Source organism: Rhincodon typus, chromosome 2 (genome assembly GCF_021869965.1).
Source record: "Rhincodon typus isolate 14 chromosome 2, sRhiTyp1.1, whole genome shotgun sequence".
Classification (NCBI taxonomy): domain Eukaryota; kingdom Metazoa; phylum Chordata; class Chondrichthyes; order Orectolobiformes; family Rhincodontidae; genus Rhincodon; species Rhincodon typus.
The window spans coordinates 66,535,121-66,561,494 of record NC_063333.1 but is presented as its reverse complement, the minus strand read 5'-3'; the positions used below and the strand labels follow the sequence as shown (position 1 = coordinate 66,561,494).

The window sequence follows — 26,374 nt, the reverse complement described above, 5'->3', positions numbered from 1 at the left end:
ATTTCTCATTTATTAAGTCACTCTCCAAACCAATTCTCTACATTGGCACTGGTTTGTAACATCCATGTACACCTTCAATTAATGTTTTTTTTCTTTCTTTAACTCCTTTGAAAGACAAATAGTATAATTAGCCAATGTCAAGTGACTGAGTTGCTCCAGTGGCTCTCAATATTTTTTATTGGTTTATCTACTTTTCAAGTAGCATATTCAGAAACTCCAGACATCTGATTCTCTTTATCAGCATTGAAGGAAGAATTTTTGTGACTGTCCTGACAAATCTAAGGAAGCAACATCTTGTCATGCTACAGCTACAGTTTTAATAACCAATTTCTTTATAATGCCCCCTTTTCTGAGGATTCCTTAGGCATTCCTACCACTGCAATTCTCCCACTTAACCTCTAACAATTAGCTTTGGTATATCCAGACTTAATGCAATGGAAACATGTTATTTTCTCGATATGACAGTTAGGTTGTAGCATTTCTCCCTTATTGCCTAGGCGTCCTTCTGTTTGTTCCCTAAAACTAGGGCCTTTTCCATCCCAACCTTCCTGTTCATCCAGTTTTCTTGTAGATTTCCATATGACCATCTCCATACTTCTAATTTTGCGAGATATCATAGGTACCTGCCGAAATGGCTGCGTTTCAGACTTTTGAAACTTGATGCACATTTATATTAGCTTTAAGGTTTACTGGAATACTATTTTTGAAATCTTCCGTAATCATGATTTTCCTCAGGTTTTAAATATGTTTCTCTAAATTCAGCGATCATACCACTGATCCAGCACTGATTCTTTTTTCTTGCAAATTCTACAGATGTCGGGTTAGGTTTATTACTACTGGCCCTAAACTTTAGTAGATAAGCTTCAGAGACACGCTTATAAACATGGATTATTGCTTTCTTTGCAGTTTCGTTGTCTGCAGATTGCGCTTTTGACAAACTGACATTTACATTCATAACTGTATTTGTCAAAACACCCTGTAGTATTATTTTGGCCTCTATGTCTGACCTGCTATCTTTTCAAATGAGGTTTAATATCTTTCAACTCCATCCTCTGCAAATTTAGACACAAAGTGTAGGTTTCCTATTAAATCAAATCTATTATTGGTATCAGAAACATCTCCTGAAATATTAACTCTTTTTTCCTCACTTACATTAAGCTTTTTTTCTAGCTAAATCACATTGCCTGATTTGCATGTCTCCTTGGAGTTCAAGATTTTTAAATTCCACTTGCATTTCTTTTTCATTCGCCTCTTGATTTTTCCCTCTACTTATACTTCAATCCAAGCTTTCTTATTATTGATTCTCTTTTATTTTCTTTCTCTTCTCTTTCTATTTTTCTTGCAATTCAAGTCTTCTTATTTCAACATAATCATAAGTAATTCCAGTGATGATACATAAGGTTTAGAGTTCCCTCCTTTTAACTTCGAATGCTATGTAATTAGTTTAAGCATCTCATCCTTACAAGATTCTGCTTTTATTTCTACCCTCATCTGCTAACTCTCTTGGCTGAGGCTTAATCAAAAATTTCAAATAATCCACTATTATATCTTTTACTCCCAGAAAGTCTTAGCAACACTCACTGCTATTTTCAAAGTCCAATCCTTACAATATTCTTCAGCCCAACATTCCTATTTTATGCCTAGTATCTCTATGTACTCACATGTTCAGCAAAGACACAGATCTAACTTGCATTCAGTACATTCTGATCCCACAAGAGCTCTACTTGTTTTATATATTTTTATTTATATATTAAAATAAAGGACTTTGAGGAACTAGAAATATTGAATTGTTTTGATACTCTGCATTGAAAGGGTTAACCAAGCTTTTGAAGGAAGGTTTTTTTTTTGGACATGAAAATGAAAGGTGTAATGTGAGCTGTGGCAGGTGGTGCAGTACGTCTCACAAAGGGGCTGCGCTCCGAAAGCTTGTGTGATTCCAAATAAGCCTATTGGACTATAACCTAGTGTCGTGTGACTTCCGACTTTGTCTACCCCAGTCCAACACTGGCATCTCGACATTATAGGAGTAGCAAAGTTTTGCTTCAATTATACAGAACTTTGGTCAGACAACAACTGGAGTAATGAGTGTAGTTTTGGTCCTTACCTTAGGAACAATATTATTGCAATAAAGCAAGGTTCACCAGACTTGTCCCCAGAATGGTGGGACTGACCTCTGAAGAGAACGCTGAAAAACTGGGCCTATATGCTCCAGAGTTTCGAAGAATCAGAGGTGATCTGTTTGAAACGTACAAACCACTTGAAGTGATAGGACATATGCAGGTAAGGCATTTCCCCTGGGTGGAGAATCAAGAACAAGGGGACACATTTTGAAAATAAAGCAGATACCAATTACGACTAAGATGTGGAGAAATCCTTTTATGTAGAGGGCTGTGAATCTTTGGAATTCTCCATCCCAGACGATGTGGAACCTCAAACATGAAGTATGCTTAGAGATGGTTGATTTCTAAATATCAGGGGGGAGGCAATGGGCTAGTTGTATTATCCATAGGCTATTCATCTAGAAAGTCAGCTAATGCTCTGGAGATCTGGGTTCAAAATTCGCCACAGCAGATTGTGGAATTTGAATTCAGTTAGAAAAAATCTGGAGTTAATCTAAATGATAGCCATGAAATCATTGTTGATTGCTGGAAAAACCACCTGGTTCATGCATGTCCTTCTGCGTAGAAAATAACCTGGTCTGGCCTAGATGTGACTGCACACCCACAGAAATGTGGTTGATTCTCAATTGCCCTCTGAAATGGCCTAGCAAGTCACTCAGTTGTATCAATTGGTACAAAGTCTCAAACAAATGAAACCAGATTTACCACCTGGCATCGACCTAGTCACTGGAAAAGACAATAGCAGAAACAGCCCTGTCGACTGTGCAAAGTCCTCCTTACTAACATCTGGAGGTGAGTGCCAAAATTGGGAGAGATGTTTCACAGACTAGTCAAGCAACAGCCTGACATAGTTACACTCACCAAATCATACCTTACAGATAATGTCCCAGACACCACAATCTCCATTCCTGGATATGTCCTATCCCATCAGGAGGACAGATCCAGCAGAGGTGGTGACACAGACAAAGTTGTTCTGGGAGTCCTCAACATGGGCCCCAGACCCCATGAAGTCTCATGGCTTCAGGTTAAACGTGGGCAAGGAAACCTCTTGTTAGTTAGTATGCATCATCCTCCCTCCACCGATGAACTGGTACTCTGCCATACTGAACAACATTTGGAGAAAGCACTGAGGGTGGCAAGGACATCAAGTGTATGGGTGGGGAATTTCAATGTCCACCATTAAGAGTGGCTTGGCAGCAGCGCTACTGATAGAGCTGGTTGGGGCCTAAAGGACATAACTGCTAGGTCTTTGGCAGGTGGTCAGGGGACCAACACGAGAGAAAAACATATTTGACCTCATCCTCACCAATCTGCACCTGTCAACGACAGTATTGTTAAGAATGACTACTGCAGAGTCCTTGTGGAGATGAAGTCTCACCTACACAATGAGAATAGCCTGCAATGTCAGAGGCTGAAGGGTGACCTTATGGAAATTTATCAAATCATGACGAGCATGGATAGGTCTTTTCCCCGGGGTGGGTGAGTCCAAAACTAGACAGCATAGGTTTAAGCTGAGAGGGAAAGGATTTAGAAAGGACCTGAGGGGTATCTTTTTCACGCAGAGGGTGGGGTTTGTATGGAACAGAGGAAGTGTTGGAGGCGGGTACAATTACAACAGTTAAAATGAATCTGGATGGGGATATGAATAGAAAGGGATTAGAGGGATTTGGGCCAAATGTTGGCAAATGGGACGATGTCAGATCAGGTTGGTGCAGACAAGCTGGACTGAAGGGTCTGTTTTTGTGCTCTATATGTCTCTATAACAGCCTCAATAGTGTTGTGTGGCACAATCACCGTGCTAAATGGGACAGACTTCGAATAGATCCGGAAGTTCAAGACTAGGCATCCATGAGGCACTGTGGGTCATCAACAGCAGAATTATTGTACTCCAGCACAATCTGTAACCTCATCACCTGGCATATCCTCCACTTAACCATTACCACCAAGACAGGGAATCAACCCTGGTTCAATGCAGCGTGCAGGAGGGTATGCCAAGAGCAACACCATGCACACCTATAAAACGAGAAGTTAACCTGGTGAAGATACCAAACAGGAATATTTGCATGGCAAACAGTATATGCAGCAAGTGACAAACAGAACTAAGCGATCCCACAACTAACGGATCAGATCTAAGCTCTGCAGTCTTGACACATCTATTTGTGAATGGTGGTGGACAATTAAACAACTTACTGGAGGAGGAGGCTCCACAAATATCCCCATTCTCAAAGATGGAAGAACCCAGCACATCAGTGCAAAAGATAAGGCTGAAGCATTCGCGGCAATCTTCAGCCAGAAGTGACGAGCGGATGATCCATCTCGGCCTCCTCCAGTGGTCCCCAGCATCACAGATACCAGTCTTCAGCCAATTCGATTCACTCCATGTGATATCAAGAAATGGTTGGAGTCACTGGATGCTGTAAAGGCTACGGCCCCGACAACATTCCAGCAATAGAACTGAAGACTTGTGCTGCAGAACGTGCCGCTCCCTTAGCCAAGTTGTTCCAGTACAGTTACAACACTGGTATCTACCTAGCAATGTGGATATGATATAATATGATCTCTACATAAAAAGCAGGACAAATCCAACCCGGTTAATTATTGCCTCATTAGCCTATTGTCGATCATTGGTAAAGTGATGGAAGGTGTCAGCAACAGTGCTATCAAGCAGCACTTGCTCAGCAATAACCTGTTCAGTGATGCCCAGTCTGGGTTCCACCAGGGCCACTCAGCTCCTGACCTCACTTAGTTCAAACATGGACAAAACAGCTGAATTCCAACGGTGAGGTGACAGCGACAGCTTTGACATCAAGGCTACATTTGACCAAGTGTGACTTCAAGGAGCCCTAGCAACACTGGAATCAATGAGTATTGGGGACAAACTCTCCACTGGTTGGAGTCACACTTGGCAGATAGGAAGATGGTTGTGGTTGTTGAATGTCAGTCATGTCAACTCCAGGACATTTCTGCAGGAGTTCCTCAGGGTAGTATCCTGGGCCCAACCATCCTCAGTTGCTTCATCAAATGACCTTACTTCTGACCTTATGATGGATGTATGTTTGCTGATGACTTGCACAACGTTCAGCACCATTTACAATTCCTCAGATACTGACGCAATCCATGTTCAAATGCAACAAGATCTGGACAATATAGAGGCTTAGGCTGACAAGTGGCAAGTAACATATGTGCCACACAAATGTGAGGCATCACCTGTAGGAGACAATCTAACTATCGCCCCTTGACATTGAATGGTGTTACCATCACTGAATGCCCCACTATCAACATCCTGGGGGTTACCATTGACCAGAAACTCAACTGACTTACCACATAAACATAGTGGCTACAAGAGCAGGTCAGAGGCTATGAATACTGTGTCAAGTAACTCACCTCCTGACTCCCCAAAGCCTGTCCATCATCTACAAGGCAAAAAATAAGGAGTATGATGGAATAGTCCCCACTTGCCTGGATGGTGCAGCTCTAAGAACGCTCAAGAAGCTTGATGTCATCCAGGATTGACACCACATTCACAAACATTCACTTTCTCCACTGTCGACGCTCAATAACAGCAATGTATGCTATCAACAAGATATACTACAGAAATTCATCAACGATCCTCTGGCAGCACCTTTCAAACTTAAGATCACTTCTATCTAGAAGGACTAGGGCAGCAGATATATAGGAACACCACCACCTGCAAATTCCTCTCCAAGCCACTCGTCATCCTGACTTGGAAATATATCGCCATTCCTTCACTATTGCTAGGTCAAAATCCTGGAATTCCCCTCCCTACCTGTATTGTGGGTCAACCCACAGCAAGTGGGCTGCAGCAGTTCAAGAAGGAAATTCACCACCACCTTCTCAAGGGCAACTAGGAACGGGTAATAAATGCTGGCCAGCCAGTGATGCCTACGTCCAATAAATGAATTTAAAACAAAGGATGGTGTTAGTGTGGGAACAAGATTCTCTAAAGCTGCACTGTATGCCTTGGTGCATCGCAGGAGAGATAATCTCTCTCCACAGGAGGCCAGAGGGCTTTCCAGTCAAACATTCAAAAGGCAGTCAGACTGTCAATAACAAGAATTAAGCTCTGAAGAACTGAATGCAGTACGGTAAAAATTTCAATGACCTCAGATGATCCTAACCATAACCTTACTGTCCTAAAGTACCATAACTACTAATAAACTCAATTGACTGTGAATTATTTATTTACATACAGTAAGTAGGCTGCCATTTTTGACATGTGCCCACCATCTGTATTTTGGGGAGTGAGAAGGTGATGGCCTGAGAACTCATCCTATTTTACATGTACCCTTGCCAAAAACACCCAGTGGGGCCATGTAAATTCCAGCCACTAGTACTGCTACAAATTGCACAACTATATCTCCCTGACTGACCACACTGACAGCTGGTCAACCACGATAACCACATAAACAAGCAAACTGCACACCATTCACAAAACACTTCGTCTCTCTCTTTCAGAAAAAGGTGGCACACAACTCAGGGCAGCAGTGCTAACTACAAAGAACAAAGAACAAAGAAAATTACAGCACAGGAACAGGCCCTTTGGCCCCTCAACCTCTGTCTTTCTAATGTGCATTAGAACTAGAGAGAACAGATATGGCCGAATATCCTTACTAGCAAGTTGTTCCAAAGATACAAACTATTCTCTGGGAAACAAGGAACTATTAGCAATCCAACCCATTTCTGCTCTTATAAAACTTGCAAATGCAAACTCTGGTCTTTACTAACACATCCAGATGAAGCAATTGATCCCAACTAGTTTCTTCATTATTTTATAAACATTGTTTAAAGCAGTTCTGAGTTCACTTTTTAAAAAATTATGTCTGCCCAGATCTTTAAGTTTATCAGGAGAGCTAGTGTTTTCAGCTCCTTTGCATCTTTCTCAAAGTCTCAATAACCATCACCTGTGAAGAAAGAAAAATTGGATGCAAAATTCTGACTGAGGCTTAAACCAAGAATAGGGTATGCGTCAACTCTTGACAGTAGTCTATGAATACAACCTTCTTTGCTTTAGTCATTGTGTCATAGCACTGTCCACAAACAGAGTTTGCATGTCACATTTGCATATCTTTCCATCCCTATTGCTTCAATTTTGTGCCCAAATAATTTTATGCCATTCTAAGTTAAACATCATTTTGCAAGAAAAAAACCTAGTTCACCCAAAAGATTTTAATCTGCTTTGAGAAGCTTAGCATTAATTCATCACTGTCTTTGTACTCCCAAATATCTTGGCATCACCACATCAACTTCCATATTGAAGTCATGAGTTAGAGAGGGAAATAACAAAGGTCCTGGTTGTCAAGAAATGAATTATCCACTAACTTGAATTAAACAATGTCCAGTTAGCACATGTAGACAGCAAACAGTATGTAGTATAATTAAGTAAAATGTAAGGAAAAGTATAACATCCACCAAAAATGTCAAATTATCTTTTGAAGTAACCTTTTAATTATCCTGTAATTTAACTAAAATTTTATATTTGTATGGAGGCTTTAACATTGTAAATTGTCCAAAAGATCAAAGGAGCATCATCCAGCAAATCTGACACCAAACCATACAAAGAGGTGTTAGGGCAAATATCCAAATGCTTGGTGAAATAGGTGAGTTAGGAACATTGGAGAGAGGGTTAGAGAGGTTTAAGAAAGAAATTTCAGAGCTATAGCCTTTATAGCCAAAAGCACAGCACCAGTGATGGAGCAACTAAAATCAAGAATGTTTAGGAGGATAGAATTAGAGGATTGCCAACAGAAACACAAAAACATAGAAGATAGGAGTAGTAGGCCACTCAGCCTGTTCCAGCATTCAATATGATCATGGCTGCTCATCCAACTCAGTACCCTGCTCCCGCTTTCTCTCTACACCTTTAAATCCATTTGGCTCTAAGAACTATATCCAACTCCTTCTTGAAAATCTTCAATGTTTTAGCCTCAACTGCTTTCTTTGGTAGAGAATTCCACAGGCTCACCACTCTCTGGGTGAAGAAATTTCTCATATCAGTCCTAAACGGCCTACCCTATATCCTTAGACTATGACCCTTGGTTCCGAGCTGTGAGATCATTTGGAACATCATTCCTGCATTTACGCTGTCTAGTCCTGTTAGAATTTTATAGGTTTCTATGACATATATCCTCATTCTTGCAAACTGCAATGAATACAGCCCTAACTGATCCAGTCTCTTTTCATATGTCAATTCTGCTATCCCAGGAATCAGGCTGGTAAACCTTCACTGCATTCCATCCATAGCCAGAACACTGTTCCTCGGATAAAGAGACAAAAATTGCAACAATACTCCAGGTGAGGTCTCACCAAGGCCCTGTACAATTGCAGCAAGACATCCTGCTCCTCTACTTGAATCCTTTTGCTATGAAGGCCATCTTCATATTTGCCTTCTTCAACACCTGGCCCACCTGCATGCTTACTTTCAGCGGTTGATGCACAAGGTCTCGTTGCACCTCCCCCTTTCCCAATCTATTGCCATTCAGATAATGTTCTCTCTTACTGTTTTTGCTACCAAAGTTCACCCTTCCAACCAGTAAATAACTATTATTGTGATAATAATTATTGCAGAGATAGTAAGGGATTGGGTCATGGAAGGATTTTACACTTTTCTTATTGGTATTCAAGGAAATGCTGCTTAAGTAGGGGCAGTGACGTGTTTTCTTGAAAACCCATCAACCAGTAATTCCAATTTGAAAGGCATAAAGGCTGAGAATATTTTTTTGGTAGGGCCCAGTTAAAATAGATGATGTTGTTTTAATAGAAAAATGGTCAGAATCATGCACATGGTCTCCAAAACACGGGAGCCGTTAAAGCTTAAATCACGTAATAAGGACAGAGAACAGCTTATCTGAACTACCCGAAATGAGTGCCTCTGATTATATACATAGTGTTACATACATTTAGATCATAGGTGTTATGCTATCGCTTAGCAATATCATGGGAGATCTACCAGCAATTATAAAAATGACTTGCATAACAGTAAATATTCATTTTCTAAGTATTCTTAACTAATGTGTGTAAGCTAATGTACTGAAAGCTATCTTACCTTTTCCATTCTTCATCTCTCTTTTTCCAGTTTCTATAGATGAAGTGTGACTCTGAATAGTGTCTACACTCCTCCAAGTTTGCAAGAGAGGCCTTATGGTTGCTGTCTTTTCAGATTTGCTTTTAGAACTCCTTTTAAAATCTTTCCTAGTTCTCAGCTCCAATTGATCATGTTCTGAAATGGTAGGGGAAGTGCTCTCTCCATTTACTGGATAAAGATCTGCAAGTTGGCAACTGATTTCCAGATTTGCTACCCTTTGCTGTACATTTAATTCGGATTCCAATCTCTTCTGTTCCTTCTGAATCTCTGCCTCCTTTCTTTTGTTCTCCTCCTCACGTTTCCTACAATTAAATAAAGACAATAAAAAATCAAGCAAGTAGTCTGTGAACAGTGGGAAAAGGTGAATAGATCATTTCATGTTGTTTAGAATGCCAGCATGCTTGGCAACGTATCAGTTGTATTAAAGGAATCAATTACTTTCATACATATTATTAAACAATGATTGGCCCACATTTATAGAACTGCATGCAGTTCTGGTTGCTGTATTATAAAAAATATACAGATACACTGGAGAGAGTGCAGAGAAGCCTTTCAAGATTTACGCCAGAAATGCCTGGGTCTATCAGGAAAAGACAAACAGGGTCTTGAAAATGAAGTCTGAAGGGTAACCTAATAAATGTTTTTAAGATTATAAAATGTTTTACAGAATGTTTTCTCCCAGTGAAGAACATATCTAGAAGTTATCAATATAGATTAATGATCAAATCTTCTCCGAAACTTTAAAGTTTTCCATTCATTAGCAGAATGAAAAATTAAAACCTGCAGGCCTGAAAATGCCCAATTAACACCCTTCTTTGTCATGGGTGTTGACAAGGGAAAAGCAGGGCTCTCATTTTATATTAAATCAATTTTTTTGTTGAGAGTTACTTAATCCTGCTTGAAAAGATGTTCTGAGGAGGGGTCAAGGGACCAGAAATGTTAACTCTGATTTTAATTCACAGATGCTGCTAGATCTGCTGACCTTTTCCAGCAACTTTTGTTTTTGTTCGGGGTTAGGAGTGTTTTGAGTGTCATGACAGCAGTCTGGCTTGTACTATGACTTTATCAGAATTCTTTAGAAATTCCAAGTCAATGTCTCATGGCAGAGGTCACATGACTGCAGGAAGCGAGATGAGACATCAAAACAGATTGCATTTCCATCCTAAATAGTAGTTGATCATTTGCAAGCGTTGTCCAAGCACGCACACTGGTTTCAGACAGTAGATGTAAAAATGCTCAGCTCCTGGGTTCACCAATCTTCACCTGATTGAAGTTATTGGGTCTCAGATCAGGTTTCAGAGATCAGCCATAATCTTATTGAATGGTGGAACAGGGGCAAAGGGCTGGGATATGGTAGGCCTGGAGCATGGACTCCGTGGGTCGTCAGCTGTGGCGATCATGGCGCTTGGAGCAAGGACTCCTGGTTGCGGTAGGCCTGAAGCATAGATTCAGAGGGTCGTTGTCTGTGGTGGTGTCGGGAGCAGGGACTCCTGGCTGTGATATGCCTGAAGCGTGGACTCTTGGTGGCGTCGTCATTGCTGTACACAGAGCGGGGAATCCTTGAAAACCTGGAGATCTTGCAGAACCCCTGGAGGTGCGTTTGAAGGCCCATTATACAGAAGATGAATTTATGTAATTTCTCCTTATTCTTTTTCTAACTGCAAATGCGCTAGGTTGTGGCAATAAAACACTTCTCACTGTATCTTTCTAGATATATGTGACAATAAATAACACATAATCCTGTTTCTATGTCTCATCAGGCCCTGGAAACTCAGTCAACCACAGTCAAATTTGAGAAGCGATGGTTGCGGCATCATTATCATATTAAACCTACAAGTGGGTGAGTTAAAGGCAGAAATTTGAATTTTAGAATTGAATTAACCGTTCCTTGGTTAAAATTCTCCCCATTAGATCCTTACTGCCACCCTAGTTGAAATCATCTGAAACACCATAGATCAGGGATGACATTTGAAATGCAGTATGGATCAATGTCACACAATTGGTCACAGTATGAGAGTAACCAAAAGTATCCTTCTCTATTGAGAGAGGATTGCCAATTATTCCTTTCTCATTACACAACACCCAGTCTAGAACAGCCTGTTCTTTAGTTGGTTCCTCCACAAATTAATCCAGAAATCCATCTCGTACGCACTGTAGGAATTTTCCTTTACAATGTTGTCATTGATTTGTTTTGTCCAATTTACATGCAGATTAAAGTTGTCTATAATTACAGCTATGTCTTAATTGCTTGCATCTCTAAGTTCCTGTTTAATGCCTTCCTCAACACTGCCACTACAGTTTTGGGGTCCATATACAACCCCCACTATTGTTTTGTGCATCTTGGTCTTTCTAAGTTCCATCTATACGGATTCCACCTCACAGGAGCTGATATCCTTCCTCACTATTGAATTAATATCCTCTCTAACCAGCAATGCTACCCCACTTCTTTTCCTTTTTGTCTATTCTGGACATTCAGCTCCCATCCCTGCTCACCCTGCTGCTACATCTCTGTAATCCCAACTGCATCATTTCCTGAATGTCTGTTTGCAGATTAATTCATCCACTTTATTGCAATTGGGCAACACATTTAGACACAAGGTCTTACGGCTTGACTTTTTAACATCCTTCACGCCATTCATGTTATTTTGTTCTGTGGCTCTGTTTGAATCTTGCCCTTGAATTCTCTGCCTAACACTTTTCTTATTTCCCATCCTGTCTTTGGATTTTTACCCTTGTTTTTCTCTCTCTTCTACCTCCCTGTATAGGTTCCCATTTCCCTGCCATTTTAGTTTAACCCGTTCCCTTAGTCAAGCAACATCCTGACATAGTCATACTTATGGTATCATACCTTACAGATAATGCCCCAGACAACACCAACTATTGGATATGGCTGTAAAATTGGCAGGACAGACCCAGCAGAGTGGCATTCAGTTGGGAGGGAGGTGTCCTAGTCTTCATCCCTGTGAAGTCTTATAGCATCAAGTGAAACATAGGCAAAGAAACCTCCTGTTAATTATCACATGCTGCCACGTAAATACAGTGGCTACAAGTGCAAGTCAGAGGCTAGGAATCCTGCAGCAAGCAACTCACCTCCTGATTTCCCTATGTCTTTCCACTATCTACAAATCATAAGTCAGGAGTATGATGGAATACTCTCCATCTGCCTGAATGAGTATAGTTCAAACAGCACTCAAGAAACTTTACATGATCTAGGTCAATGCAGCCCACTGATTAGCACCACATCCTCAAACATTCACTCCCTCCACTACCGATGCACAGTAGCAGCAGTGTGTAGCACCTGCACGATGCTTTGCAGAAATTCACAGGGCTCCTTATGGACACCTTCAAAAGCTGTGACTACTACCATCTAGAAGGACAAGGGCAGCAGAGACATGGGAACAGCTCCACCTCCAAGTGCTTCTCTAAGCCACCCAGAATCCTGACTTGGAAATATGTCATTGTTCCTTCACTGATGCTACGTCAAAATTCTGAAATTCTAAATGCACTGAAGGTCTACCTACACCATTTAAGAACAGCAGTTTTGCATTTTTGCGAGGACTATTTGGGATGGGAAATAAATGTTTGCTCACCTAGCAAAGCCCACACCCTGTGAATCACTGGAAAAAAGTGATGATACTTGTGGGACACCACTTGGCATGCAACCACAGCTGACTAGAAATTTGTCCAGATGAGGGAAGGATTAGCAGTATGATTATCAACCTGATTGGCTGCATCATAAACACGCCTTCTGTGGTCCCGCAGGTAGGACTGTACACAATGCTTCTGGCTCAGAGGCAGGAGCACACTCACTGGAACCCTAAGATTTGCCTGGAGTCATTGTATATTATTATTCTTCTTTGAATTTTTAGGGTTGTGGGAGGAGGTTATGTCATATATAACCGAAACAATAAAAACAAACTGTAATAAAACAGGCAGCAATATAGATTATAACTGCAGTTGATGACAACACAAGAGGTTAAATATGCACATATTCTATAGTGTGAATACTGACTCTGCACTTGGGAGAATCCCGCTAATAAACATCTTGATTATTTGATAACTCATAAACAACACACATATTTCATGCATGTCTCCACTGGTATAAAACCATAATTATCCTCCAAACAAATCAAACTAATGAACACAATGTTTAGAAATTAGAAGTAATAAGAGCAGAATTTTATGGGTCCCTACTGACAGGTTTGTAGCTGGGAATCTGCTGCCCTGCTGCATATCTATGATCAGCACATAATTTTACTTATTGTTCACTTGAGGCCCACCTCCAATCCAGTATTAACTCTGAGGTTTTTGGGAGTTCAGGGGTAGAGGGGAAACCTGGCACGTAACCCTGCTGAAGCTTTAAGTGGGAAGGGGAATGAGGATCTTTTTCAAGAGTCCAGCTTCACCATTAAAACCTTCCAATACCTGCACCCAGCTTCATTCCCCACCTTCCCACATTGAGACCCTGCCCACACTGAACTGGGATTTGGGAAAGTGGTGTCTGTTTATAATCTCAGTTTGACTGCTGCTGCCACTAGTGCTGTTGGGATTACAGAGCAGCAAGGTAGGACATCCTCCCAAATGATGTGTAGAAACTCCATCTTCAGCGCATCAGGGCTCCCACCACTGCGAAAAGACTTTTGGGATGCATGCAAGCCAATTTTTCAGGTAATCAGGTGCAAACTACAATATCTAGAAAATCCTGTCCTGCATATGAAACTAATTGTATCAAGTATTAACTTAAGACAAAATGTTTCGTGTTCTACCATTTAGTACTTTAATTTTTACTCCACCAGTTGTGTCGAATTAACAAAAAAAAGTACAAACATGTGATTCTGCAGCTTCACATCAGAATCAAATAGTATATGAAAAGAAAATCAACAGGACCAAACTGACACAGAAAACAGCTATACTTCATGAATCCTGTATTAATTCTACATATCTCACAACTTGGTTTGTGCATACTCAATGGAACGCTCTGCGCAGTGGCAAGATCAGAAACATATGTGACAATGCATTTAAAAATAGCGTTCACAACATTTTACTAGAATAACTTTAATGCTGCTTTTTTTTGTACTGTGCTGTTACTTGTAAATGTCATATTATTTAGACTTCTTTTCTGGTGGGAAACGATTGATTAATGTTAATACATGATACTGCAACTGTCGCTACATTAGTACAAACCACAGCAAATGACAAGCTGCTTATGTACTGTGTCATTGTCATTTGCCAAGATCCATATCAATGACAGTGATGTCTGTTCAGTGCTATCTGTCATGACAGAATCCAAACTATATCTGTCATTGCTATCTGGTTGTACTTGTTCCATAAAGAGAACTGATTATACCTGGTGTTTTGTATCCTGTTAATTGACCTTAACCCTGTGTGCCTGGCAGGTAATGCTGACCAGTAATCCCCACAGCTCTGATCAGTATGTCCACTGTTGATTATAACCAGTGACATGGTAAAACAGATTGTAATTCTTCCTTCACAGTGCTATGGGGAATAGATTCAGGAGCTTGATTTTTCTCATCTATGTATAAAATCAATCTCCAGCACTTATAAATGAGTCTTCAATCGTGACAGGAAAGAAACATGAAGTCTAGAGCTAAATGGATACCTCGTACAAAGATAGTACATAAATAACAAGGCCACTTATTATCTTTACTTCATAGGAACATGAGCTAAAGATAGTTATGAAAGATAATTATCCATAACTAATGCCCATAGAATGCTGTGTGGTACAAGCCAAACCACAGCAAAGAATTACAATCTATTAACTTTTGATTTCAAGTTCTTTGAAAATTTACTTCCTCAGAACATATAACCAAAGCAAGAGATGCCTCAGCCCCTTTCACATTAAAATCAGTTGCTCAGAGAGGCTCTGTATTGCAGACAATATCAGGAAGATGCAAATGGAAACTTTGACAATAGCCAAATCTGCCCTCCTCACCCTTATCACCCAAAGGAAATTACAAATAATCTCATCTAGTATTTTGAAGAACAGACTGAGGTTGGAGGAGCACCATAGGATGAAATAACCAAATCAAAAAGGTTCTAACTGTGCCGTGGTGAAGGTTCATATTTGCAACAGCGAAAACTCATATAATTTGAGCCATTTGGAGAAACAGAGGATGAAATCATCCAGCCCTGGAGGTCGGAAATGAGCCTAATTAGGTGGAATGGTGGAGGACCAGAACCCAGTCACGATTAACCACTGTGGGCAGGCTGACAGTTTAGGGATGTGGGTCCCTCAAACTACACTATTCTTGCACAGAAGTGGGACCAGATCGAGGGCAAGGTGGGGTCGACTGCGAACCACCCCCGCCACTTCCTCAGCCAACCACTTATCAGCCAACCATAAAAACACGCACAGTCAGCACTTATTTGTCCTGTGGGCAAACCTTAGTTCGGGGAATCAAGGAGATGTTGTCTCAGTTGCTATGTTGTGGAGCTGCTGGTTTCTGTTTACTTGTAAGCTGTTTTTTGTTTTTCAGAGTCCTGTTTCTGTCACAAAACCCTGTGGCTCCCTGGTTTCCGTAAAATGTGGTGGGCTTTCTCTCTTTATCAGGTTGTGGATTTCACTTGTAGGAACTCTCATGCTTTGAGAGCTTTTTAACTTCAGAGTGAAGCAGTGCTTCATTAGTTCTGGACGTATTACACATGCATACTGTAAATATGTGACAGTGGATGAGCTCTTACGCCAATTATCTAAGGACCTTCCAATTGTGTTCTTGCAGTCCAATGCGGCGTGGCACCGGTTTCTCATCCGAACTGAGAGAGATTTGAATCTTTTTCACACAGAAAGAAACGTTCTTTTAAAAAAAAGTGGTTTTGAAGTTTGCAACTGGAATCGGAAGAGAATTTGTTTGTTTGGAGAGGAATGGACGGGGTGGCATTGTGGGACATGGAGAGAGAAAGGCAAAACTGAGTAAAGTTGCAACTTCGTCCCAATGGTCCATCAAATCCTCAGATGTCGACTTTTGATTCAAGTGCAGCGTTGTCAAGCAGTCTCTCTCTTCCTCGTCCTTTCCTGCTCTGAAGCAGAGGGGGCGAAGAGACAGATCTGGACAATGCAATGTTAGTGCACAGCTCGCGGAATCTGTGGAATAGATCTGAGTGTCTTTTTCTTAAATTTGACTCTTGAATACCAACAAAAATTCTTTGGACCTACTGACGAAGAATCTGGACTTTTTTGATGTGGATTTTGTAAAGGTTGGCCAACAGGTTTTAACCCTTTTCCCACCCCAACATGGACTTCGCTGCTTCGAACAATCGAGGCATATAGCTTAGATTCTGTTTATAGTTTGGTTCTGGATATGCTTAATTCCCAGGTCACCTGTGGCACAGTATTGCCACGTTAAAGTGTCTTGGTTATTTTTATTCTTAATTTTTGAACAGGAAGAGTCAGATCTGGATAGTGTCTCAAAGTAATGTGCTGCTTCCATTTCCCACTTTTGGTGCAATGGCAGCAGATTCTGGTATTTATTTTGATTTATCCCAGTGAATATTGCTTCATAGAGCAGCAAAGTTCAGCTTGGACTGTGGTTTCTGGCAAGGGGCATGTGGGTCTGGGGGAGGGGTGTGGAGCTCTGTCAGTGGGGGTGTAGCCTCTCTGTTCTGTGTTGGGTATATGTAGGAGGTGTCTGTGAGTGTATAAGGAGGGTACATTTACCTGCGTGTGATCGGTATATGAGGTGGCAGTGGCTGTAATGGGTTTATGGGGTGTGGGGTGGGGGCGATGGTGCATATTTGGGCAGAGGTGGTGTCTATGGAATGTATTTGCTTAACATATGAGGAATGTTTGAGGACTCTGGGACTATACTCATTGGAGTTTAGAAGGATGAGGGGGGATCTAATTGAAACTTACAGAATACTGAATGGCCTGGACAGAGTGAGTGTTGGGAAGATGCTTCCATTGGTAGGAGAGACTAGGACCCGAGGACACAGAATAAAGGGAAGACCTTTTAGAACAAAGATAAGGAGAAACTTCTTCAGCCAGAGAGTGGTGAATCTATGGAATTCACTGCCACAGAAGGCTATGGAGGCCAGGTCATTGAGTACATTTAAGACTGAGACAGATAAGTTCTTGATTATCAAGGGGATCAAGGGTTACGGGGAGAAAGCGGGAGAATGGGGTTGAGGAACTTATCAGCCATGACTGAATGGCGAAGCAGACTTGATGGGCCCAATGGCCTAATTTCTGCTCCAATGTCTTATCATCTTATATTGTGGTGGTGGTAGGTATATGGAGGGGCTGGTGCCTGTGGTGGGTACTGGGGGAGATGGTGGATATATGGGCAGAGGTGGTGTCTGTGCTAGGTATGGGAGGGGTGGGTTTATAGAGGGGTTGGTGCCTGTGGTGGGTGTATGGGTGGGGTATATGGGGGGAGTAATGGGCATATGGTGGGGGGAGATGTCTGTGGTGCGTATATGAAGAGGGTGTGGTTGTGATGGGTATATGGTGAAGGAGTTGGTGGTGGGGAGTGTCTGTGACAGGTGTTTGAGCAGGGTGTCTATGCTGGGTATATGGGGGCAGTGGGTGATGGGTATGTGGTGTGTGTCTGTGGGGGTAAATGGGAGTGGGGTCTCCTGGCCTGTGGTGCAGGGGGGATGGCTGTGTGTGTGTGTGTGAGTGGGGGGCGGGGGGGCATTGGTGTTTGGGAGGGGTTTTTGGACGGTGCCAATATTGAACACCTGATAACTGCATCCGTCCCACAAGCAGAGGTCTCTATCCTTTCCTGCAATTCTGTCACTGCCCGAGGTGGTACAAAAAAAGGGGAGCACGGTGGCTCAGTGGTCAGCACTGCTGACTCACAATGCCAGGGACCCAGTTTTGATTCCAGCCTCGGGCTACTGTCTGTGTGGAGTTTGCACATTCTCCCTGTGTCTGGGTGGGTTTTATCCGGGTGCTCCGGTTTTCTCCCACATGCCAAAGATGTGCAGGATAAGATGGATTGGCTATACTAAATTGCTCATAGCATCCAGAGGATGTGTAGGCTTGGTGGATTAGCCATGGGAAAAATGCAGGGTTACAGAGATAGGGTAGGTGTCTGGATGGGATGCTCCTTGGTGTGGACGCGATGGGCCAAATGGCCTGCTTCCACAGTGTAGGGATACTATGATTCTATAACAGGATGTCTAGCTAGTTATCACCTCTCTTGGGTTAGTTCAGGTCAGATCCTTATAGTAAGGCAGAAACTGAACATCGAGCAGACTATGTGACTGTGATTCATAACAGAATTTAATAAAAGTTAATGGCAGACAGAAAAAAAAAGTAAAAATTGAGATGTAAATTCTTAAAACACATTTCTAAATAATGCAGGATCATGAATAATAATATGGGTCAAACAAGTACTGAAAGCCAATGACATGACAGATGAATAACTGTGAAAATTGATTCTTATTTTTGGTAAATTTAAGAACATTCATAAGGAATTGTATCAGTACTGGCAAACTGCACATTCTTAGATTTTGAGAACTCAGTAATATTCAATCCCACACCAAGGAGCACAGGCCAAGTGCAGAATGTAGTACTTACTTCCCTAGCCATTTGCCTTAATCCCAACTGCAGAGCAACCACAATTTGTCCTAGGTGTTGGCTTTGAGGTCTCCAAATAAGAGTGGCAACCTAATTAGAAATGAGTTAAATTATGGACAATTTATGGCTGTGCATCTGCAATCATGAGAGATTCACTTGAAATTGTCCTGACATTTTACACAATATGCTTTTTTAATTGGAAAAGACTTCTGTTTTGTAAATTTGCAATCGATTCATGCCAGAATGGGGGTTAAAGAACAGTGTGGACTAACCCGCAACACCACCGAGACTCTTTTTTTGTTCCTTATAGTAAATATATAAGTCTAATTTCTCACGATAAATCTCCAAAAACACAGCAAGTAGCCATGCATGAAGAAAGATTAAATTAGCTGCTCAGAAAAAGACAAAACTGGATGCAGTATTAAACACTCCAAATTATCCAACTTCACACCCAATTTTACTGTCAGTCTCTTCTGATGCTGGGTTTTGCAGTAGTCATTGCTATTATTTGTTGTTTTGTAATTTCTAGGATCTTAAACATTCACATAAATCACCAAGACATTTGCAGTTTATTCACTATTTACATGTTCAGATAAGGGAAATTTGTCGAGTTTGTGAACAGACTGGAAAATCTACATGTGGAAAATGGCCACTTGTACTTAAGCTGTACCAACAAATTATATAAAATTGTTAAAACAATGATTAAATTGCACTTTTACCAAAAGACTATTACAACTTCATAAATATATAGGCATAATGAAAATTGAGCAGTCATTTAGAAATTGTTGTTGTTAAACAAGGTGGCAGGAAGTGCAACACATAACATCTGGAGTAGTAAAGATAAGTTTGCGACCTGGATTTTCAGCTAATCTCAGCTTTGTGAATGTAAATATTGTATAAATATTCATGTGAAATAAGTAATCAGTTAACACAATGCAAACAAATTTTAGAAGTTAGCATTGTGGTTATGTTGTTGGATTGATACATTATTTGACTAAGGAGAGTCTGGAAGTGGAGCAGGCCTGTAAATAAGCTTTTTTTTAATTGATTCACAGGGTGCGGGCTTCACTGGCTGAGCCAACACATATTACCCATCCCAAGTAGCCCTTGAGAAAGTGCAAAACAGCTTTTCTTAAACTGCTGCAGTCCATTTGGTGTAGGTAGACCTTCAGTGATGTTAGAAAAGGAATTCCAGAATTTTGACTCAGTAACAGTGAAGGAACAATGACATAATTCCAAGTCAGATCTCTGGGTGGCTTACAGATGCACTTGTTCCCATGTCTCTGCTGCCTTTGTCATTCTAGATGGTAGTAGTCACAGCTTTTGAAGGTGCTGTCTAAGGAGCCCTGATGAATTCTTGCAATGCATCTTGTACGTGTTAAACACTGCTCTTACTGTGCATCGGTAGTGGAAGGAGTGAATGTTTGAGGATGTGGTGCCAATTAAATGGGCTACGTCGACCTAGATTGCGTAGAGCTTCTTGAGTGCTATTGGAACTACACACATGCAGGCAATTGGGGAGTATTCCATCACACTCCTATGTTTTGTAGATAGTGGAAAGACATAGGGAAATCAGGAGGTGAGTTACTTGCTGCAGGATTCCTAGCCTTTGACTTGCACTTGTAGCCACTGTATTTATGTGGCAGCATGTGGTAATCAACAGGCGGTTTCTTTGCCTATGTTTCACTTGATGCTATAAGACTTCACAGGGATGAAGACTAGGCCACCTCCCTCCCAGCTGAATCCCACTCTGCTGCCACCTCTGCTGGGTCTGTCCTGCCAATGGTACAGGACATACCCAATAGTTGGTGTTGTCTGGGGCATTATCTGCAATGTATGAACATAGAACAGTACAGCACAGTACAGGTCCTTCGGCCCACGATGTTGTGTCAATGTATTATCCTACTCTAAGATCAAATACCCTGCATACCCTCCATTTCACTATTATCCGTGTGCCTATTCAACAGTTTCTTGAGTGTCCCTAATGTATCTGACTCCACTCCCACTGCCGGCAGCACATTCCATGCACCCACCACTCTCTGTGTAAAGAACCTACCTCTGACATCTCCCCTATACCTTCCTACAATCACCTTAAAATTATGCCCCCTCGTAATAGTCATTTCCGCCCTGGGAAAAAGTCTCTGGCTATCCACTCTATCTATGCCTCTCATCATCTTGTACACCTCTATCAAGTCATCTCTCATCCTTCTTCGCTCCAATGAGAAAAGCCCTAGCTCCCTCAACCTTTCCTCAAAAGACCTGCCCTTTAGTCCAGGCAGCATCCTGGTAAATCTCCTCTGCATCGTCTCTAAAGCTTCCACATCCTCCCTCTAATGAGGTGACCAGAACTGAACACAATATTCCAAGTGTGGTCTAACCAGGGTTTTATAGAGCTGCAGCATAACCTTACGGCTCTTAAACTCAATTCCCCTGCCAATGAAAGCCAACACACCATACGCCTTCTTAACAATCCTATTAACTTGGGTAGCAACTTTGAGGGATCTATCGATGTGGACCCCAAGATCCCTCTGTTCCACCACACTACCCAGTATCCTGCCATTAACCCTGTATTCTACATTCAAATTCAACCTTCCAAAATGAATCACTTCACACTTTATGGTATGATACCATAAGTATGACTATGTCAGGATATTGCTTGACTAAGGGAAGGATTTAAACTAAAATGGCAGGGAAATGGGAACCTATACAGGGAGACAGAAGAGAGAGAAAAAGGGTAAAAAACAGAAGACAGGGTGGGAACTAAAAAGTGATAGGCAGAGAATTCAAGGGCAAGATTCAAACACAGCCACAGAACAAAATAACATGAGTGGGGTTAAGAATGTTAAAAAGACAAACCTTAAGATCTTGTGTGTCTAAATGCACAGACCATTTGTAATGAAGTGAACGAATTTGTCTGACATTAAGGGAGTGATACGGTTGGGATTACAGAGATATAGCTGAGGGTGAGTAGGGATGGGAACTGAATGTTCAGGCCAGACAAAAAGGAAAAGGATGTGTGTAGCATTGCTGGTTAAAGAGGGTATTAATAAGATAGGTAAAGAAGGATATTAGCTTCTGGGAGGTGGAATCTGTATGGATAGAACTTAGACCAAGGTGCACAAAACAAGAGTGGGGGTTGTATACGGACCCTAAAACTTATGGTTACATTGAGAAAGGCATTGAACAGGAACTTAGAGATGCATGCAGTTAAGATACAGCTGTAATTATGGGCAACTTCAATCTGCACATAAGTTGAGCAAATCAAATCAGTATCAACACTGTAGAGGAGAAATTCCTAAACTGCATATGGTGTGGGTTTTTGGATCAATATGTTGAGGAAACAACTAGAGAGCAGGCCATCCGAGACTTGGTACTGTATAATGAGAAAGGAATAACTCGCTACTTGGCTGTGTGAGCCCCCTTGGGGAAGAATGACCATAATATGAAAGAATTCTTCATTTAGATGGAGAGTGATGTAATTGATTCTGAGATTTGGGTCCTGAATGGGATGATGATGGATAGGTAATGGCAAACTTTTAAAGAACATGTGGAGGAACTACAACACTTGTTCATTTCTCTCTGGCATAAAATATAAAATGGGAAAGTTGACCCAACCGTGGTTAACAGGGGAGATTAGAGATGGTATTAGATCTAAGGAAAGGACATACAAATTGGACAAAAAAAGCAGATCTGAGGATTTGGAGCAGTTTAGATTTCAGCAAAGAAGGACAAAGGGAATGATAAAGGTGGGGGGGAGAAATAGAGTTCAAAAGCAAGACTATGGGGAACATACAAACTTATTGTAAAAGCTTCTATAGGTCTGTGAAGAGAAAACAATAAGTAAATACAAGTAGGTCTCTTATAGTCATAAGCAGGGTAAGTTATAATGGGGAACATAGATGATGGATTAATTAAATAAATATTTTGGTTCTGTCTACACAGTTAACATCCCAAAAATGTTGCAGAAAGTGGGATCTAAAAAGCAGGAGGAACGGAAGGAAATCAGTATTAGTAGGAAACTGGTGGAATTCAAGGCAAATAAATCCACAGGACCTGATAATCCACTTCCTAGAGTACTTAAGGAAGTGAACCTAGAAATAGATTGATTGGTGGTCATTTTTTTTTTAGATTCTGGAACAGTTCCTTCAAATTGTTGAGCAGCAAATGTAACCTCACTATTTAAAAAAGGAGGCAGAGAGAATACAGGGATTTATAGACTGGTCAGCCTGGCATGGGTGGTGGGGAAAATGCTGGAGTCCATTGTAAGAATTAATAGCAAAGCACTTGGAAAACATGGATTGGACAGGGTCAGCATGGATTTATGTATAGGGAGACAATGTTTGTCAAAACTCCTGGAACTTTGAGGATTATCTCATAAAGTTCATAACGGGGTGCTGTGGATGTGGATCACTTGGACTTTTAGAAAGCTTCTGACACAAAAGAGACCAGCAGTAAAATTTAAGCTCATAGGATCGGAGGTAGTGTATTGACATGGATAGAGAACTGGTTGGCAGACAGGAATCAAAGAGTAGGAATAAACAGGTCTTTTTTTGAGTGGCAGGCCGTGACTAATGGGGTACCGCAGGGATCGGTGTGAGGACCTCAGCTATGCGCAATATACATCAATGATTTAGATGAGGTAACTTATGTAATATCTCCATGTTTGCAGATGACAAAAAGTTGGGTGGGAGTGTGAGCTGTGCAGGGGATGCAGAGATGCTTCAGTATGATCTGGATAAGCTGAATGATGGACAAATGCTTGGTAGATGAAGTGGAATGTGGATAAATGTGAGGTTATCCACTTTGTTATCTGAAAGGTGATATGTTGGGAAAGGGGAAGGTGCAACGAGACCCAAGTGTCCTTGTACACCAGTCACTGAAAGTAAGCAGGTAGGTACAGCAGGTGATGAAGAAGGCAAATAGCATTTTGGTCTTCGTAGCAAAAGGATTCAAGTACGGCAGGAGGAATGTTTTGCTGCAGTTGTACAGGAGACAACATTTGGAACTTTGTGCGCAGTTTTAGTCTCTTTATCTCAGGGAGCATGTTCTGTCTATGGAAGGAAGGCAACAAAGGTTTACCAGACTGATTCCTGGAATAGCAGGACTAACGTATGAAGACAGAGTGGATCAGTTAGGATTATATTCACTGGAGTTCAGAAGAATGAAGGGAGATCTCATAGAAACCTATACAGTTTGAACAGGTTTAGATAGGGTAAATGCAAGAAGGATGACCATGGAGTCTGGAACAAGGGGTCACAGGTTAAGGATACATGATAGGCCATTTAGGACTGAGGTAAGGGGAAATATTTTTACCCAGAAAGTGGTGAGTTGGTGTAATTCTCTGCCACAGAAAGCAGTTGACAACATCAAATATTTTCAAGAAAATGTTAGATGTCGTTCTTACAGCTAAAGGGATCAAAGGGTAATGGAAGATAGCAGAACCAGAGAATTGAGCTCATTGCTCAGCCATGATCACATTGAATGGTGGAGAAGGCTTGAAGGGCAGAATGGCCTGCTCCTGCTCCTATTTTCTATGTTTCTAATCTTATACAGCTCTACTAATTTTGGCATTAGCCCCCAAATGTTATTAAGGAGCACTCTGCATGAACCACAGGCTGAGTTTGCTGTTTTGGATTTTGATCTGTCTGATCTCATTTCTTTTTTAAGATATTTTAATTGTTAGACACAACTGAGTGGCTTGGCAAGCCTATTCAGAGGCAACCACATTGTTGTGAGTCTGGAGTCTCATGTAGGTCAGGTCACATAACAATAGCAGATTTCCTTCTCTAAAGTACATATCAGATCTCTTTTTTTTTCCTCATGGCAATCAACAATAGCTTAAAGGTCATCATTAGACTTTTAATGCCGGATTTTTAAACTCAGTCTCTTGATTACTAGCCCAACAACAGTACCACTACACCATCGTCTCTCCCTGGTAGGTTGAGGAAAGGCACAAAGAACACTGGAAAAGCAATACTGATAAGAGATTCGATGGTTGAGAAAGCAGAAGGGTGTTTCTGCGGTTGCAGATATGAGTCCAAGCTAGTATATTGCCTCTCTGGTGTGAGAGTCAATGATGTCAGGATAGTATGATGCCTCCCCATAGCCAGGAGAGGAATGACATTGAATGACTATGAGTCAAGGGTAAACAGCTAGCAATTTAGTCCACATCAGTACCACTGACAGAGGTAGAGAGGAGAATGTGGTCCTGCTGCCAGAATTTTGGAGGCTAGGTATGAAATTAGCAAGCAGGATTTCAAAAATTATAATTTCCAGATTACTCCTGATACCATGTGTAAATGAGTATTGAAATAGGAAGACAAAGGAGATAAAGGACTTGGAGGAGGGGTAATGTAGGCCTACAAAGCAAATGGATATGGTAACATTACAGGGCGGCTATTTGGATAACAATACGAGTGGGACAAGGGACACAGAGGGTACCAACATGAAAAAAAACAGTAAATGGGGTAAAAGGGGAAAATATGGTAAAAAGACAAAATTAATGGCTCTTTACTTGAATGCATATAGCATTCAGAACAAAATAAATGAATTAACAGCGCAAGTAGAGATTAATAGGTGCGTTCTTACAGCCATTATTGGAGACATGGTTACAAGAAGATCAAATTTGGGAACTTTTCTTAGATAGCTGCACTATGAGGGACATTATGCATGTGAGGTGCCCACTGGACATGACCCAGTCACTGCCAAAAAAGGTGGAGCTGGAAAAGCACAGCAGGTCAGACAGCATCCAAGGAGCAGGAAAGTCATGACATGATGGCATGAGTCAGAACCCTTCTTCAGGAATGTCAGTGTGTTCCTTTGAAAAGACTTGAGTAGTTGCCCCCTCGAGCTTTTGGACCTAGACCTGCAAAGGGTGACCTTCCCTGAAGCAGGCTCACTGTCATCTGCTTGAATTGGTGCAGGTTTTGGATCACAGGGTGGGAGGAATGGCAAAGACAAGCATCGCTGGAATGTCCTGAGAAGTAATTCTGGCTGGCTGTATGTTGTTCCTGTTTCCAATGGATGCTAGCGGTCTGTGCCATCTCCTTGTCGAAGGGGCACTTGAGAGAGGCCAAGGTGCCTCGTTCCCTCTCTCACTTTGCTATTGACATTGAGCACCCATGCCTGAAGTGATGGAATGCAGGTCTGAATACATATCCCTCAGTCATCAAGTGTTTTACTGGATCCGGGTCTTCATAGTGGCCATCAAGCTTTTTTCCATGGAGATGGCCAGGCACTCACACGCCTGAGCCACCCCATTAAATAAAGCATTAGAAGGCTCCTTCTTCCTTCTTTCCAGATTTCTGTGCCTCTGGGACACCTGCCTAATGCTCCTGTTGCTGTCTCTGTAGGTTGACCAAGTCTTTTGCCTGAGTTAGAACCCTTGCTGAATTTTTATTAGTCTTATTTTATTCGTTTATCAGTTTCGGTTTGGATCTGTGAACTATGAGCTGAGATTGCCTTTGGACTGTGGGCAGCAGCTGTGTTAAATAAAAGAACAAACAAACTGATGTGAGGCCAGGTCTGAAATTAATTGCAGGTTTGTTCTTGTTCAAAGTGTTCCACAGATGCTTCAATCTTGGGAAAAACAGCATGTTTAACCAGATAGTT

The 26,374-nt window shown here is 41.4% G+C and overlaps 1 protein-coding gene across 1 annotated transcript in view; it reads right to left on the bottom strand.

Moving 5' to 3' along the window:
• Window positions 1-26,374, bottom strand: part of invs (inversin) — a 155,541-nt gene that overhangs the window by 59,306 nt on the left and 69,861 nt on the right. The window contains exon 9 of the mRNA XM_048608231.1: window positions 9,184-9,524. Coding sequence (XP_048464188.1) covers window positions 9,184-9,524 — 341 coding nt within the window. The remainder of the gene's footprint in view (window positions 1-9,183; window positions 9,525-26,374) is intronic.